This window comes from Pristiophorus japonicus, chromosome 10 (genome assembly GCF_044704955.1).
Source record: "Pristiophorus japonicus isolate sPriJap1 chromosome 10, sPriJap1.hap1, whole genome shotgun sequence".
Taxonomy (NCBI): domain Eukaryota; kingdom Metazoa; phylum Chordata; class Chondrichthyes; family Pristiophoridae; genus Pristiophorus; species Pristiophorus japonicus.
The window spans coordinates 68,748-88,061 of record NC_091986.1 but is presented as its reverse complement, the minus strand read 5'-3'; the positions used below and the strand labels follow the sequence as shown (position 1 = coordinate 88,061).

Here is a 19,314-nt window from a genome sequence, read left to right as displayed (position 1 = left end):
AAGTTAGCATGCAGGTACAGCAGGCAGTGAAGGCGGCAAATGGCATGTTGGCCTTCATAGCTCGGGGATTTGAGTATAGGAGCAGGGAGGTCTTACTGCAATTGTACAGGGCCTTGGTGAGGCCTCACCTGGAATATTGTGTTCACTTTTGGTCTCCTAATCTGAGGAAGGACGTTCTTGCTATTGAGGGAGTGCAGCGAAGGCTCACCAGACTGATTCCAGGGATGGCTGGACTGACATATGAAGAGAGGCTGGATCAACTGGGCCTTTATACACTGGGGTTTAGAAGGACGAGAGGGGATCTCATAGAAACGTATAAGATTCTGTCTGGATGGGACAGGTTAGATGTGGGAAGAATGTTCCCATTGTTGGGGAAGTCCAGAACCAGGGGACAGTCTTAGGATAAGGGGTAGGCCATTTAGAACTGAGATGAGGAGAAACTTCTTCACTCAGAGTTGTTAACCTGTGGAATTCCCTGCCACAGAGAGTTGTTGATGCCAGTTCATTGGATATATTGAAGAGGGAGTTAAATGTGGCCCTTACAGCTAAAGGGATCAAGGGGTATGGAGAGAAAGCGGGAAAGGGGTACTGAGGGAATGATCAGCCATGATCTTATTGAATGGCAGTGCAGTCTCGAAGGGCCGAATGGCCTACTCCTGTACCTAATTTCTATGTTTCTCTGTTTCTAATACTGTACTATCGCTTACTGTAACATTGGCAGCATCATCTTCGTTGGAGAAGACAGGTGCAATGTAGTCACTTCAGCCATGCCCTCTGCCTCCACAAGATTTCTATTTTGGTCCTTAATCGGCCCCACCTTGACTTTAACTATCCTTTTACTCATTATATTTTTATGAAGACTTTAGTGTTCCCTGCTAAACTTTTCTCAGATATTCTCTTTGCCCCTCTTATTTCCTTGTTCAGTTTTGCTGTGTTCAGCATGATTCTCTTCTGTATTATTAACCTGACATTTATCATAAGCTTCCTTTTAACTACAATTCTTTTAGACATCCAGGGAGCTCCAGCTCATATACTCTTACACCTTGGACTGACAAACTTCTTTCCCTCCAGACCAAGATCAGACTCGGATGTCCACAAATGGAGGCATCATGTCAAATACATTAAAACATAATTCCAGAACAACTCAACCAGATTGATAGTATCAATGGAATACATGGGTAGATACTGCTGGATGCATAACATTTTTTACAACTTTTAGTCCAGTCTCATAACTTACCATTTCATCCTTGTGTGTTATATTTGTTAGGACCCGACTGTATGATATAACATTCCATCAGGTAGTGAGTGTGGGTCACCATACACAATCGATACAAATTCCAATACAACCTGTCTAATTGTGGAAAGATTTACTATAGCATTCTTTGTCAAACATGTGATTGTGTAACATCACGTACCCTCCGATGGAATCTTCATAAAGGTGACCATACAAAATAAAAAGACAATTTTTTAAAATCCAAAAATAGACTCGGTCCAGAACGTGGTTTTGAAGCACGTCGACTGCAAAGTGCAGGTTCAACCCTGCCTCGGGCTGAGTTCGACAATCCCTAGCTGCATATTCCCCCGCTTTGGGTATCATCTGCTTTTTCTTTAGATTCAATTTTAACTTCACCTCTTTATTTATCCATGCCGTCTCATTCATACTCCCTCCTTTAAATATTGCCCGCTCTTATTCTACCTCTCTGTCATTAGTTTTCTGCGGTTTACCTTCTTCAGCTCCACCTCATTCCCTCCTTCCCCCTCCATCCCTCATTTCCCCTCTCCATCCCTCGTTGCTCCCCCCTCTCCATCCCTCGTTGCTCCCCCCTCTCCATCCCTCGTTCCTTCAGTGGTTTTACTATCTATATCTTGCTCAATCATATCTTAAACCTTATTATATTGTGATCACTACTCCCAAGATGTTATTATTTACTTTTCAGATAATTTCCCATCACGAGGTGTAGCATTCTGTTGCATCAAAAGTCTTTGCTGTGGGAGCTCCGCCCCCCCTCTCCTGACATGGTATTTGGGAGAAGTGGAAATCCTCCAGCGTTGCATTTGTGTTTTTCTAATATTTCTCCCGACAGTTCGTTTCCACCTGCACAATTTCCCCAACAGTGTGACTGGTCCCTTCCTGTCCTTTATCTGAATGCATATGGATTCGATTTCTAATCTCTTTGTTAATGTCCTTTCTTTCTACTGCCATGATGTTATTTCTGATTACAATCTCTTTATTCTAGTGGTCACAGATCTAATGTAATTGGCCAAAGAACCAGAGGTGCGATGTGGAGAATGTTTTTGACACAGTGAGTTGCTACCCGCTCCCCGAGGTACATGACTCATTAGCACTACTTGAGGGTCACCAGCGTCCCTCCGGCCGCTCAAAGCAACTTTTGGCCTTGCTCTACAGCCCCCCGATCCCTCACCCCCTGCTCACCGCCCCGCCACCCCTTCCTCCCTCCCCTCCGCCCGCACCCCCTCCACTCCCCCCACCCTTCTCCGCCCCCTCCCTCCGCCCGCACCCCCTCCCCTCCCCCCACCCTTCTCCCCCCCCTTCCTCTGCCCGCACCCCTTCCCCTCCCCCCTCCCTCCCCTCCGCCCGCACCCCCTCCCCTCCCCCTCCCTCCCCTCCGCCCGCACCCCCTCCACTCCCCCCACCCTTCTCCCCTCCCTCCCTCCGCCCGCACCCCCTCCCCTCCCTTCTCCCCCCCCTCCCTCCGCCCGCACCCCCTCCCCTCCCCTCCCCCCACCCTTCTCCCCCCCCTCCCTCCGCCCGCACCCCCTCCCCTCCCCCCCTCCCCTCCGCCCGCACCCCCTCCCCTCCCCCCCTCCCCTCCGCCCGCACCCCCTCCCCTCCTCCCTCCCCTCCGCCCGCACCCCCTCCCCTCCCCCCACCCTTCTCCCCCTCCCTCCCTCCGCCCGCACCCCCTCCCCTCCCCCCCTCCGCCCGCACCCCCTCCCCCACCCTTCTCCCCCTCCCTCCCCTCCGCCCGCGCCCCCTCCCCTCCACCCGCACCCCCTCCCCTCCGCCCGCACCCCCTCCCCCCCACCCCCTCCTCCCCCACCACCCTCCTTTCTCCCCCCCCCGCAGGCCTGGCTGTCAATGCTGCCGGGTAGTAGGTGATCCTACAATCATAGGCAGTCCCTCGAAACGAGGATGACTTGCTTCCAAAGGTGTTTCAATGAAGGACCTAATATTCCAGATCCCGAACTACATGTTGAAGGGTGGAAGATGCCTGTGCGTGGATTTTTTTAACGTGTGATGGCTGTTGCACACCAGCCACCACACGGGGCTTGACAGAGCTAGGTCTTGGTCCAGTGGCAAGGGTTAACCAAGAACGACTGGAGACCAGCTCTGCTGCACGGACCTAGTGCGCTCACATATCGCAGTGTGGGCTGGCCCGTGCTGCCCCTGGGCCCTCGCCTTTTCTAGGCCCCGAACTCACGCCTCTCTAGGCCCCGATCACATCGTTCTGCAATCTCTCGCCGCTCCTGTGCCCCAACCATCGGAGCAGGCCGGGGAGCGGAAGGAGCAGTGTGGCGGCAAACCACTCCAGGGAGCAGCAAGTGCTACAGCAGGAGAGCGACGGCAACGAAGAGGGCGACTGGATTAGATGTCACCAAGATCCAGGTCGATGATTGGAGAGCGGGCAGGTACAGCAGGAGGGGCGAGGTCAGGGCGAAGGAGCCCTCACACACACACGCCCTCACACACCATCACCCATACACACACGTACACACACCATCACCCATAAACACACGTACACACACCATCACCCATACACACACGTACACACACCATCACCCATACACACACGTACACACACCATCACCCATACACACACGTACACACACCATCACCCATACACACACGTACACACACCATCACCCATACACACCCTCTCAGACATCCTGACACACATACCATCACACACAATGTCACACACACACACCATCACACACAATGTCACTCACACACACACCATCACACACAATGTCACTCACACACACACCATCACACACAATGTCACTCACACACACACCATCACACACAATGTCACTCACACACACACCATTACACACAATGTCACTCACACACACACCATCACACAATGTCACTCACACACACACCATCACACACAATGTCACTCACACACACACCATCACACACAATGTCACTCACACACACACCATCACACACAATGTCACTCACACACACCATCACACACAATGTCACTCACACACACCATCACACATAATGTCACTCACACACACACACGTACACACACCATCACACACAATGTCACTCACACACACACCATCACACACAATGTCACTCACACACACCATCACACACAATGTCACTCACACACACCATCACACACAATGTCACTCACACACACCATCACACACAATGTCACACACACACACCATCACACACAATGTCACACACACACACCATCACACACAATGTCACTCACACACACACCATCACACACAATGTCACACACACACACCATCACACACAATGTCACTCACACACACCATCACACACAATGTCACACACACACACAATGTCACTCACACACACACCATCACACACAATGTCACACACACACACACCATCACACACAATGTCACTCACACACACACCATCACACACAATGTCACACACACACACCATCACACACAATGTCACTCACACACAGTCACTCACACACACACCATCACACATACACACACACACATACCCTCACACACAATGTCCACACACACACATACCCTCACACACAATGTCCACACACACGTACACACACACTCACAATATGTTAATGACGGTTGCCAGGATTCCATGTCCCTGGCCTTCCTCTCACCCACCCTGTCTCTCAGTTAATATCGGGGCCGGTGTGTCATAATACTAACCTCAAAAATCGCTCATACAGATGTCCTGATGCAACAGAGAAAACGTTAAGGACATCATCTTTCTCGTTGTCAGGCTGCTCGGACCTGAAACCTTCTGCAAAGCTGAAGCACAGGAAGGAAAATCACTTGATATTGAAGGAAACTTCAGACAGAACCTGCAGTGGACCTCACTGAGCTGGACACTGGGCCTGGGCCTGAATTCTGATCAAAGCATCAATTTATTTATTTGAACATTTGATTAAAGCTGTTGTGAACAATTTTATATCCACGCAGTAAGTAGCAATGTCTTTTGCTTTTCAATGGATATTTGATGCAGCTGAATTGAAAATGTTCATATTCCATTTGCTGCTACGCTGAGATAGCCCAAATTAAAAATGGACAGATTTAGACAAAATTTACTGTAGAGTATTTATCAACTTTAACACCTTTTAATTTTGCTACAATATATATCAGATTATTTCAGTAATTCGACATCGCGCATTATTGTTGCAAATAAATCTTACTGAGTTAACACAATTGACCAAACTTATATTGTAACACATTAGACAGATGACACTGAAATGTCATCGCAGAGCAGAATTCCACTGGCTTGATGGTTTTTAAAATGCACTTTCCTGGATTTACTTAGTTTACTCCAGCAAGCACCAAGGAGTTCTGGGGCTCACTGAGAAATAGTCAGCTGGACACAGCCCTTCCGAGTTAACCACACCCCGAATCGTCTTGCCTCACACTGTCCTTTAAAAATGAGGCAGCTTTTAGCCAATCAAAAGCCAAGTTTGTGCAATCTCTTCCATGTAGTAAATCTCCTCCGCACCCTTTCCAAGGCCTTGGCACCCTTCCTAAAGTTTCAAACCCAGAACTGGCCACAATACTCCAGTTGAGGCCTACCCAGTGGTTTATAAAGGTTTAGCAGAACTTCATTCCTTCTGTACTCACTAACTTCCTTCAGTATTCGCTGCCTCTGTTTATAAAGCCAAGTGTCCCATATGCTTTTTACACAACCTTCTCAACTTGTGCTGCCACCTTCAGAGATTTGTGTATGTAATCACAAAAAATGACAATGCAGGAGGAGGCCATTCGGTCCATCGTGTCCGTGTCAGTCGAACATGTTACACAGCCTAATCCCACCTTCCAGCACTAGGTCCGTAGCCCAGTAGGTTACAGCACTTCAAGTGCACATCCAAGTACCTTTTAAATGTGGTGAGGGTTTCTGCCTCTCCCACCCTTTCAGGCCGTGAGTTCCAGACCCCCACCATCCTCTATCATCATCATCATACAGTCCCTTGAAATCCACCAGACCCAATACACATTCGGACTGGGGTCAAGCAGGGCTGAGTCATCACACCAATGCTCTCTATCTTCCTTGCTGTAATGCTCCACGTCACTCTCAACAAGCTCCCCGCTGGAGTGGAACTAAACAACAAAACCAGTGGGAGCCTGTTCTCCCCTCTAAGCCTTCCACCAATTACTTTAAAACTATGCCCCCTGGTTGTTGACCTCTCTGTTAAGGGAAATAGGTCCTTCCTATCCACTCTATCTCGGCCGCTCAGAATTTTATACACCTCAATTAAATCTCCCCTCAGCCTCCTCTGTGTCAAGGAAAACAAGCCCAGCCTATCCAATCTTTCCTCATAGCTAAAGTTTTCCAGTCCAGGCAACATCCTTGTAAATCTCCTCTGCGTCCTCTCTAGCGCAATCACATATTTCCTGCAATGTGGTGACCAGAACTGCACGCAGCAGGCGGGTGATTATAGATCGGTTAGCGTGACATTAGTAGTGAGGAAAATGTTGGAATCAATTATTAAAGATGAAATAGCAAAGCATTTGGAAAGCAGTGACAGGATCGGTCCAAGTCAGCATGGATTTATGAAAGGGAAATCATGCTTGACAAATCTTCTGGAATTTTTTGAGAATGTAACTAGTAGAGTAGACAGGGGAGAACCAGTGGATGTGGTGTATTTGGACTTTCAAAAGGCTTTTGACAAGGTCCCACACAAGAGATTGGTGTACAAAATTAAAGCACATGGTATTGGGGGTAATGTACTGACGTGGATAGAGAACTGGTTGGCAGACAGGAAGCAGAGAGTCGGGATAAACGGGTCCTTTTCGAAATGGGAGGCAGTGACTAGTGGAATGCCGCAGGGCTCAGTGCTGGGACCCCAGCTATTTACACTAAACATTAACGATTTAGATGAAGGAATTGAGTGTAATATCTCCAAGTTTGCAGATGACACTAAACTTGGTGGCGGTCTGAGCTGTGAGGAGGATGCTAAAAGGCTGCAGGGTGATTTGGACAGGTTAGCTGAGTGGGCAAATGCATGGCAGATGCAGTATAATATGGATAAATGTGAGGTTATCCACTTTGGTGGCAAAAACACAAAGGCAGAATATTATCTGAATGGCGGCAGATTAGGAAAAGGGGAGGTGCAGTAGGACCTGGGTGTCATGGTTCATCAGTCATTGAAAGTTGGCATGCAGGTTCAGCAGGCGGTGAAGAAGGCAAATGGTATGTTGGCCTTCATAGCGAGGGGATTTGAGTATAGGAGCAGGGAGGTCTTACTGCAATTGTACAGGGGCCTTGGTGAGGCCTCACCTGGAATATTGTGTTCAGTTTTGGTCTCTTAATCTGAGAAAGGAAGTTCTTGCTATTGAGGGAGTGCAGCGAAGATTCACCAGACTGATTCCTGGACTGATATATGAGGAGAAACTGGATCGACTGGGCCTGTATTCACTGGAGTTTAGAAGGATGAGAGGGGATCTCATAGAAACGTATAAGATTCTGATGGGACGGGACAGGTTAGATGCTGGAAGAATGTTCCCGATGTTGGGGAAGTCCAGAACCAGGGGACACAGTCTTAGGATACTGGGTAGGCCATTTAGAACTGAGATGAGGAGAAACTTCTTCACTCAGAGAGTTGTTAACCTGTGGAATTCCCTGCCGCAGAGAGTTGTTGATGCCAGTTCATTGGAGTTAGATACGGCCCTTACGGCTAAAGGGATCAAGGGGTATGGAGAGAAAGCAGGAAAGGGATACTGAAGTGAATGATCAGCCATGATCTTATTGAATGGTGGTGCAGGCTCGAAGGGCCGAATGGCCTACTCCTGCACCTATTTTCTATGTTTCTATGTTTCCAGCTATGGCCTAACTGGTGTTTTTATAGTTCTAGCATAACTTCCTTGCTTTTGTACTCTATACCTCGACTAATAAAGGAAAGCATTCCGTATGTCTTTTTAACTACCTGTTCGACCTGTCCTGCTACCTTTAAGGATCTATGGACATACACTCCAATGTCCCTCTGTTCCTCCACACCTCTTAGTAACCTCCCATTTATTGTGTATTCCCTTGCCTTGTTGCACCTCCCCAAATGCATTACCTCACACTTCTCCAGATTGAATTTCATTTGCCACTTTTCTGCCCAAGTGATCAGTCCATCAATAGCTTCCTGCAGTCTACAGCTTTCCGTCAACCACACGGTAATCCCCAGGTCTCTGTTTCTGTACCCCTTTTAAAATTGTACCAGTTTGTTTACATTGCCCCTCCTCGTTCCTTCCGACATAAATATGTCCCTTCACACTACTGTGTGTTAAATTGCATCTGCCGTATGTGCCCATTTCCCCAGTCTATATCCTCCTGAAGTTTGTTAATATCCTTCTCACTATTTACACCATTTCTGAGTTTTGGGTCATTTGCAAACTTTGAAATGATGGTCTGTATACCCAATTCCAGGTCATTAATATAGATCAGAAAGAGCTGTGGTTCCAACACCAACCCCTGGGGGGCACCATTGTATACGTCCCCACAGTGAAAACTACACTCTGCTTTCTGTCTCTAAATTTCCTTTAATCCCATGGGCGCAATTCTGCTAACAGATTGAGCCATAGTTCAGTTGTTAGAACTCTAGTCTGAGTCAGAAGGTTGTGGGTTAAAGTCCCACTCCAGCAACTTGAGCACATCGATGGAGTATAATGTTGGAAAGTGCGAGGTCATGCACTTTGACAGAAAAAAAATCAAAGAGCAAGTTATTATTTAAATGGAGAAAGATTGCGAAGTGCTGCAGTACAGCGGGACCTGGGGGTACTTGTGCATGAAACACAAAAGGATAGTATGCAGGTACAGCAAGTGATCAGGAAGGCCAATGGTATCTTGGCCTTTATTGCAAAGGGGATGGAGTATAAAAGCAGGGAAGTCTTGCTACAGCTATATAAGGTATTGATGAGGTCACACCTGAAGTACTGCGTGCAGTTTTGGTTTCCATATTTACAAAAGGATATACTTGCTTTGGAGGCAGTTCAGAGAAGGTTCACTCGGTTGATTCCGGAGATGAGGGGGTTGACTTGAGGAAAGGTTGAGTAGGTTGGGCCTCTACTCATTGGAATTCAAATGAATGAGAGGTGATCTTGAAACGTATAAGATTATATGTTTCTCACAGAGGGTTGTAAATCTATGGAATTCGCTGCCTCGGAGAGCTGTGGAAGCTGGGACATTAAATAAATTTAAGACAGAAATAGACAGTTTCTTAATCAAAAAGGGAATACGGGGTTATGGGGAGCGGGTGGGGAAGTGGAGCTGAGTCCATGATCGGATCAACCACGATCGTATTAAATGGCGGAGCAGACTCGAGGGGCCGTATGGACGACTCCTGCTCCTATTTCTTATGTTGTTATGTAAACCTAGGCTGACACTCCTAGTGCAGTGCTGGGGGAGTTAATCCGAGGCCCCATCTGCTCTCTCAGGTGGATGCAAAAGATCCCACGGCACTATTTCAAAGAAGAGCAGGAGTTATCCCCAGTGTCCTGGAGCCAATATTTTTCGCTAAATCAACATAACAAAAACAGATTATCCGATCATTATCACATTGCTGTGTGTGGGAGCTTGCTGTGTGCAAACTGGCTGCCGTGTTTCCACATTACAACAGTGACTACACTCCGAAAGTACTTCATTGGCTGGAACGTGCTTTGGGCGCTGTAAGGACATGAAAGGAGCAGCATAAATGCAAGTCTTTGAAAGTTCATATACAGAACATCACCTGCACTGTCCTCGTCAACCCTCTGCATTCATTCGTCAAACAGCTCAATCATGCATGATACATCATAGAAAGTGGCACACCACTAACCTGCTTCAGGCAAATGCCGTTCAGTATAAGGGACCCAGGTCAGAGGCTTACTGGAGCTAAAGTGAAATTAAACATGGGGCTACAACGGTTTTCCTCAAAAGAGAAGTTCAGATGAAGAATCTCCTTCCCAATTTGATCCATTCCTCCAGAATACCAAACCTACCCTCTCTCATTGCCTGCATCAGTTATGCTCCAATCTCGGAGTAAGTTTCACAATGCAGTCCACAAAAGCCATTCGTCCTGTGTGTGAAAACGTGCATCACAGCCATTTACCGGCACAAAACAGCAAGGCTCCTCTCATACCCAGTGGACATTTTTGAGAAGAGAATAAGTTTTTTGAAAACTTACTGTATTACAGTGTATACTGCAGAAAATAAACCAATCAGAAAATTCAAGATAACTGCAAAAATCTCATGGTTCAGATAATATAATATAATATAATCTGCTCAAACCAATCAGACGATCAGCAGAACACCTGAATGACACCATTGGAGCAATTTTAACCTTCACACACCTGCCGCGGAGACTCACCTGTCAGTCATGCACTTTCCTTGATCTTCACTGTGTCACCTGGGGCTCATTGGGCAGCACTCTCGGCTCTGAGTCAGGAGGTTGTGGGTTCAAGTCCACTCCAGAGACTTGAGTACATAAATCTAGGCTGACACTCCAGTGCAGTGCTGAGGGAGCGCTGCACTATCGGAGGTGCCGTCTTTCGGAGTCTGCTCTCTTAGCTGCCCTATTTTGAATAAGAGCAGGGGAGTTGTCCCCGGTGTCCTGGCCAATATTTATCCCTCAATCAACATAACAAAAACAAATTATTTGGTTATTATCACATTGCTGTGTGTGGGAGCTTGCTGTGCTGCGTTTCCCACATTACAACAGTGACTACACTCCAAAAGTACTTCATGGGCTGTAAAGTGCTTTGGGACATCTGGTGGTCGTAAAAGGTGCTATATAAATGCAAGTCTTTTGTTTCTGATAATTGTGGAGACATGCTCGTGGCAGGTGAGGCTTGGCCCCAGGTAATGGACCCAGACCTTACTCTTAATATAATCACCTTGGAACGCACTGGCAGTTATTGTTGATCATCTATCAATAATTAAATAAACCCAGACTTGAATTTTGTTGTTGTGAGATTACCTCGTGATTGACTGCCAGATCCCCTTGCTTTCTGAATCCTCATCACGGAGAAGATCTTCACTGACTTTATCAGGCTTTTTGTGTACCTGCAAGTAAATACAAATAAAACTGGAATGGAGATAATTTATAACTGAAGCACATAAAACACACATTCCTGTACAACAAACCCACCATTACAATATTGCTGAGAGGGAATTCAATTTGCCGACAAGAGTGTTAATATATTTGTGCTTTCTCCAAGGAGCAAATGCACTGGGCATACACTTAGCTCTTCCACAACTTCAGCCTCAGCCTTGGTTGACTAACAATACAATATTAAAGTTGTGCTTTAAATCAAAATTCCGTTTCTCTCTCCCAAATTACATGCGTAAGTCACATTGGTATAAATACAAATTACAGCGGAACTAACACAAAATATATATATTGAAGACATTTATATTACAACTGAAGGCAAACTTCACCTAATGGAGCAAGCTTACGTTCTGATTGAAGATCTTTTATAACCTTGGGTTTGCTCATGCACCAAATGGGAGATTTATTTGCTCTTACATATTTATATAGAAATGCCCCTTGTTATTTTTGCAATATCTCCAAAGATTTCTCTTTTGTTCCTTATACCTGGTTCAGTGTCACGCCAATTCCGTTCATTTTTATCCCAGTGTCTTGCATTAGCAAAATATTGACAAGATACTTTTAGACAGCTTGGCAACTTTTACTATGTGCAGTCAGTGGGAATGAGATTGGGCGCACAGTGGGTGCAGCTTTTATAGCATCCACCCAATGCATTCAATAAGAACATAAGAAAATAGGAGCAGGAGTAGGCTATACGGCCCTTCGAGCCTGCTCCACCATTTAATACGACCATGGCTGATGCGATCCACTCAGATCCACCTCCCTGCCCGCTCCCCATAACACCTTATCGTTTAAGAAACTGTCTATTTCTGTCTTAACTTTATTCAATGTCCCAGCTTCCACAGCTCTCTGAGGCAGCGAATTCCACAGATTTACAACCCTCTGAGAGAAGAAATTTCTCCTCATCTCAGTTTTAAATGGGTGGCCCCTTATTCTAAGATCGTGCCCTCGAGTTCTAGTCTCCCCCATCAGTGGAAACATCCTCTCTGCATCCACCTTGTCAAGCCCCCTCATAATCTTATACGTTTCGATAAGATCACCTCTCATTCTTCTGAATTCCAATGAGTAGAGGCCCAACCTACTCAACCTTTCCTCATAAGTCAACCCCCTCATCCCCGGAATCAACCTAGTGAACCTTCTCTGAACTGCCTCCAAAGCAAGTATATTCTTTTGTGACGATGGAATCCAAAACTGCACGCAGTATTCCAGGTGTGGCCTCACCAAAACCTTATATAGCTGTACAAGACTGCCCTGCTTTTATACTCCATCCCCTTTGCAATAAAGGCCAAGATACCATTGGCCTTCCTGATCACTTGCTGTACCTGCATACTATCCTTCTGTGTTTCATGCACAAGTACCCCCAGGTCCCGCTGTACTGCAGCACTTTGCAATCTTTCTCTATTTAAATAATAACTTGCTCTTTGATTTTTTTCTGCCAAAGTGCATGACCTCACACTTTCCAACATTATACTCCATCTGCCAAATTGTTGCCCACTCACTTAGCCTGTCTATGTCCTTTTGCAGATTTTGTGTGTCCTCCTCACACATTGCTTTTCCTCCCATCTTTGTATCATCAGCAAACTTGGCTACGTTACACTCAGTCCCTCCTTCCAAATCATTAATATAGATTGTAAATAGTTGGGGTCCCAGCACTGATCCCTGCGGCACCCCACTAGTTACTGATTGCCATGCCGAGAATGAACCATTTATCCCAACTCTCTGTTTTCTGTTAGTTAGCCAATCCTCTATCTATGCTAATATATTACCCCCAACCCTGTGAACTTTTATCTTGTGCAGTAACCTTTTATGTGGCACTTTGTCAAATGTCTTCTGGAAATCCAAATACACCACATCCACTGGTTCCCCTTTATCCACCCTGTTCGTTACATCCTCAAAGAATTCCTGCAAATTTGTCAATGACTTCCCCTTCATAAATCCATGCTGACTCTGCCTGACCGAATTATGCTTTTCCAAATGTCCTGCTACTGTTTCTTTAATAATGGACTCCAACATTTTCCCAACCACAGATGTTAGGCTATAGTTTCCTGTTTACAAGGGAAATTAGGGATAGTGTTAAATCCAAGGAAGAGGCATATCAATTGGCCTGAAAAAGCAGCAAACCTGAGGACTGGGAGAAATTTAGAATTCAGCAGAGAAGGACAAAGGGTTTAATTAGGAGAGAGAAAATAGAATATAAGAGTAAGCTTGCAGGGAACATAAAAACTGACTGCAAAAGCTTCTACAGATACGTGAAAAGAAAAAGATTAGTGAAGAAAAATGTAGGTCCCTTACAGTCAGAATCAGGTGAATTTATAATGGGTAGTAAAGAAATGGCAGACCAATTGAACAAATACTTTGGTTCTGTTTTCACTAAGGAAGACACAAATAACCTTCCGGAAATACTAGGGGACCGAGGGTCTAGCGAGAAGGAGGAACTAAAGGAAATCTTTTATTTGTCAGCAAATTGTGTTAGGAAAATTGATGGGATTGAAGGCTGATAAATCACCAGGGCCTGAGTACTTAAGGAAGTGGCCCTAGAAATAGTGGATGCATTGGTGGTCATTTTCCAACATTCTATAGACTCTGGATCAGTACCTATGAACTGGAGGGTAGCTAATGTAACCCCACTTTTTAAAAAAAAAAAGGAGGGAGAGAGAAAACAGGGAATTATAGACCGGTTAGCCTGACATCAGTGGTGGGGAAAATGTTGGGATCAGTTATTAAAGATGTAATAGCAGCGCTTTTCGAAAGCAGTTACAGGATCGGTCCAAGTCAGCATGGATTTATGAAAGGGAAATCATGCTTGACAAATCTTCTAGAATGTTTTGAAGATGTAACTAGTAGAGTGGACAAGGGGTAGCCAGTGGATGTGGTGTATTTGGAGTTTCAAAAGGCTTTTGACAAGGTCCCACACGAGAGATTAATGTGCAAAATTAAAGCACATGGTATTGGGGGTAATGTACTGACATGGATAGAGAACTGGTTGGCAGACAGGAAGCAAAGAGTAGGAATAAACGGGTCCTTTACAGAATGGCAGGCAGTGACTAGTGGGGTACCGCAAGGTTCAGTACTGGGACCCCACCTATTTACAATATACAATAACGATTTAGATGAAGGAATTGAGTGTAATATCTCCAAGTTTGCAGATGACACTAGGCTGGGTGGCGCTGTGAGGAGGATGCTAAGAGGCTACAGAGTGACTTGGACAGGTTAAGTGAGTGAGCAAATACATGGCAGATGCAGTATAATGTAGATAAATGTGAGGTTATCCACTTTGGTGGTAAAAACAGTAAGGCAGAATATTATCTGAATGGTGACAGATTAGTAAAAGGGGAGTTGAAACGAGACCTGGGTGTCATGGTGCATCAGTCATTGAAAGTTGGCATGCAGGTACAGCAGGTGGTGAAGGCGGCAAATGGCATGTTGGCCTTCAAAGCGAGAGGATTTGAGTTTAGGAGCAGGGAGGTCTTACTACAGTTGTACAGGGCCTTGGTGAGGCCACACCTTGAATATTGTGTACAGTTTTGGTCTCCTAATCTGAGGAAGGACATTCTTGCTATTGAGGGAGTGCAGCGAAGGTTCACCAGACTGATTCCCGGGATGGCAGGACTGACATATGACGAGAGACTGGATCGATTAGGCTTATATTCACTGGAATTTAGAAGAATGAGGGGGGATCTCAGAGAAACATAAAATTCTGATGGGACTGGACAGGTTAGATGCAGGCAGAATGTTCCCGATGTTGGGGAAGTCCAGAACCAGGGGTCACAGTCGAAGGATAAGGGGTAGGCCATTTAGGACTGAGATGAGGAGAAACTTCTTCACTCAGAGAGTTGTTAACCTGTGGAATTCTCTACCGCAGAAAGTTGTTGATGCCAGTTCGTTAGATATATTCAAAAGGGAGTTAGATATGGCCCTTACGGCTAAAGGGATCAAGGGGTATGGAGAGAAAGCAGGAATGGGGTACTGAGGTTGCATGATCAGCCATGATCATATTGAATGATGGTGCAGGCTCGAAAGGCCGAATGGCCTACTCCTGCACCTAGTTTCTATGTTTTGTCTGCCTCCTTTTTTAAATAGGGGTGTTACATTTGCAGTTTTCCAATTTCCTGGGACCTCCCCAGAATCCAATGAATTTTGATAAATTGCAACCAATGCATCCACAATCCCTGCTGCTATTTCTTTTAAGACCTTAGGATACAAGCCATCAGGTCCAGGGGATTTATCTGCCTTTAGTCCCATTATCTTACTGAGTACCACCTCCTTAGTCATTGTGATTGTGTTAAGTTCCTTCCGCCCCCCTCCCCCCCCTCCTATAGCCCCTTGACTATACACTGTTATTGTTAGTGTCCTCTACCGTAAAGACAAACAAAATATTTGTTCAGAGTTTCTGCCATCTCCATGTTCCCCATTACTAATTCCCCGGTCTCGTCCTCGAAGGGACCAACATTTACTTTAGCCATTCTTTTCTTTTTTATATACCTGAAGAAACTCTTGCTATCTGTTTTTATATTTTGGGCTGGTTTACCTTTAGTCTTTCTTAATCATATTTGTAGTCATTCTTTGTTGGCTTTTAAACGCTTCCCAAGTTGATGGGAGACCAATCAATTTCTAGCGACAGGACTATAGTGGAGTTGCCAAGGTTCAGCACCAGGACCACTGCTGTTTGTGATATACATCAATGGGGCGACAGGACTCAAGTTCAAAATTTGCAGAAGACACAAAACGTGGACGTGTAATAAAGAATGAGGAAGATAGCAATACACTTCAAGAGGACATCAACAGGCTGGTGGAATAGACAGGTACATGGCGGATGAAATTCAATGCCAAAAAGTGTGAGGTGATACAATTTGGTAGGAAGAATGAGGCGAGACCAGACATGGTATGGAACAATTTTAATGGGTGCAAGAGGAGGAGACCTGGGGGTGTCTGTGCACAAATCTTTGGAGGGGGCAGGACAGGTTAACACAGCACTTAAAAAGCACATGGAATCCTGGGCAGGAAGTTACGTTCAACCTATATAAAATAATAGCTCATCAACTTTGCTTCCAATTTCCACCCTTCCCACATGGTCCATCTCCGACTCTTCCCCTCCCTTCCTCGGATTCTCTGACTCTATTTCTGGGGATAGACTATCGACCAGTATTCACTATAAGCTCACTGAATCCCACAGCTACCTGCACTACACTACCTCCCACCCCACCTCCTGTAAGGACTCTATTCCATTCTCCCAGATTCTACGTCTCCATCGCATCTGCTCTGACAATGCCATCTTTATCACTAGAGTTTCCGATATGTCTTCCTTTTTCCTCAACCGAGGATTCCCCTCCGCCGTGGTTACCGTGTCTGTTCCATTTCCCGCATTTCTGCTTTCACCCCTCCCCTCCCTCCCAGAACCACAACAGGGTTCCTCTTGTCTCACCTTTCACCCCACCAGCCTTCACGTTCAACGATCATCCTCTGCCATTCTGCCACCTCCAGCGTGATCCCACCACCAATCACATCTTCCCCTCCCCTCTCAGCATTCTGAAGGGACCACTTCCTCCGCAACCCCCGGTCCATTTCGCAGTCACCCCCAGCATCCCCTCCCCTTCCCACGGCACCTTTCCATGCAATCTCAGGAAATGCATGGCAGATGCAGTATAATGTGCATAAATGTGAGGTTATCCACTTTGGGGGCAAAAACACGAAGGCAGAATATTATCTGAATGGTGGCAGATTAGGAAAAGGGGAGGTGCAACGAGACCTGGGTGTCGTGGTACATCAGTCACTGAAAGTTAGCATGCAGGTACAGCAGGCGGTGAAGAAGGCAAATGGTATGTTGGCCTTCATAGCTAGGGGATTTGAGTAGAGGAGCAGTGAGGTCTTACTGCAGTTGTACAGGGCCTTGGTGAGGCCTCACCTGGAATATTGAGTTCAGTTTTGGTCTCCTAATCTGAGGAAGGACATTCTTGCTATTGAGGGAGTGCAGCGAAGGTTCACCAGGGATGGCTGGTCTGACATATGAGGAGAGACTGGATCAACTGGGCCTTTATTCACTGGAGTTTAGAAGGATGAGAGAGGATCTCATAGAAACATACAAGATTCTGACGGGACTGGACAGGTTAGATGCTGGAAGAATGTTCCCGATGTTGGGGAAGTCCAGAACCAGGGGACATAGTCTAAGGATAAGGGGTAGGCCATTTAGGACTGAGATGAGGAGAAACTTCTTCACTCAGAGAGTTGTTAACCTGTGGAATTCCCTGCCGCAGAGAGTTGTTGATGCCAGTTCATTGGATATATTCAAGAGGGAGTCAGATATGGCCGTTACGGCTAAAGGGATCAAGGGGTATGGAGAGAAAGCAGGAAAGGGGTACTGAGGGAATGATCAGCCATGATCTTATTGAATGGTGGTGCAAGCTCGAAAGGCCAAATGGCCTACTCCTGTACCTATTTTCTATGTTTCTATGTAACACCTGCCCTTTTACCTCCTCCCTTCCCACCATCCAGGGCCCCAAACACTTCCAGGTGAAACAGCGATTTACTTGTACTTCTTTCAATTTAGTATACTGTATTCGCTGCTCACGGTGTGGTCTCCTCTACATTGGGGAGACCAAGTGTAGATTGTGTTACCTCAGTGCAGAACACCTCCGTTCAGTCCGTAAGCATGACCCGAGCTTCCGGTCGCCTGTCACTTTAATTCCCCGCTCCACTCCCACTCTGACCTCGGCCTCCTGCACTGTTCCAATGAAGCTCAACGCAAGCTCAAGGAACAGCATCTCATCTTCCGTTTCGGTCCTTTTCAGCCTTCTGGACTCAACATCGAGTTCAACAATTTCACACCATAAACTCTGCCCCATTTTTTCGGCCGTGACCTGTTGATTGTGATATTCCCATTTGCACCTCCTCTAGACCTATCTTCTTCATCTCCTTTATCCTCGCACCATCATCCCTTTGTCTCTCTAATCTCTCCTGCCTTCCACCCTATCACAGACCTTCCCTTTCGTTCTTTCCTTTGTCCCCATTTCCCTGCCTCTACATTTGCTTAAAAACCTGCTGCATCTCTAACTCTGCCGAGTCATTGACCTGAGACACTAACTGTGTCTCTCTCCACAGATACTGTCTGACCTGCTGAGTATTTCCAGCATTTGCTGTTTTTATTTCGGATTTCGAGCATCCGCAGTATGTTGCTTTTGTACTGGTTCGGCTCCAGCTGGAGTATTGCGTCCAATTCTCAGGACCACACTTTAGGACGGATGTGAAGACTTGAGAGGGTACAGAAGAGATTTACTACAATTGTTCCAGGAATGAGGGATTACAGTTATGTGGATAGACTGGAGAAGCTGGAGTTGTTTTCCAAGAGGAGATTTGATCGAGATGTTTAAAACCATGAAGGGTTTAGATAAAGTAAGTACAGAGAAAGTGTTTCCAAAGACTGCAGGGTCAATAACCAGAGACACAGGTTGAAGATGATTGGGGTCTTTATGCAGCGAAGGTTAGGACTTGCAATGCAATGTCTGATATCGTGGGGAATATCGAGCCAATAGTAACCTTCAAAAGGGAATTTGCATAAATACTTGAAAGAGCCAGCGCAGGTTTGATAGATTGCATGGCTTCCTTCCATCTTGTGCTGTTGTATAATTGTATGGCCAGGCGAGCTACCAGCACTAATCGCCCTCTGTGTAGCAGCACACCATTTGGGAGGGCAGGAAATCCGGCAGACCACTTAAAGGCAGCCTACATCTCTTAAAGGGGAAGTGTACCTTTCAAAGTTGATTGGAGGAGTGCGCATTACTGAGGCAGCAGGTAGCTTAATGTCCTCCATCACCAATGTACCCGTGTGGCCACACAGCGGTCTGGAGGTCCCACGCAGGTCCTCAATGGCTTTACAATTGAAATATCCGCGCATGCGCGAAAACTGAATATATTAGTGGGAACATTGTCTCGGATCCTCTGATTCTCCAGTGCAACCTTGGATGTGGTTGGGGAACAACTGAAGAACACAAAGGAGATTCAGCAGCAGTGGCGA

At 46.1% G+C, this 19,314-nt stretch overlaps 1 protein-coding gene across 1 annotated transcript in view; it reads right to left on the bottom strand.

Annotated features, from left to right (window-relative positions):
- LOC139275340 (UDP-glucose:glycoprotein glucosyltransferase 1-like) overlaps positions 1-19,314 on the bottom strand; it is a 135,439-nt gene that overhangs the window by 49,856 nt on the left and 66,269 nt on the right. The window contains exons 14-15 of the mRNA XM_070892651.1: positions 11,175-11,260; positions 4,921-5,022 (exon numbers count right to left, since the gene is read on the bottom strand). Coding sequence (XP_070748752.1) covers positions 4,921-5,022; positions 11,175-11,260 — 188 coding nt within the window. The remainder of the gene's footprint in view (positions 1-4,920; positions 5,023-11,174; positions 11,261-19,314) is intronic.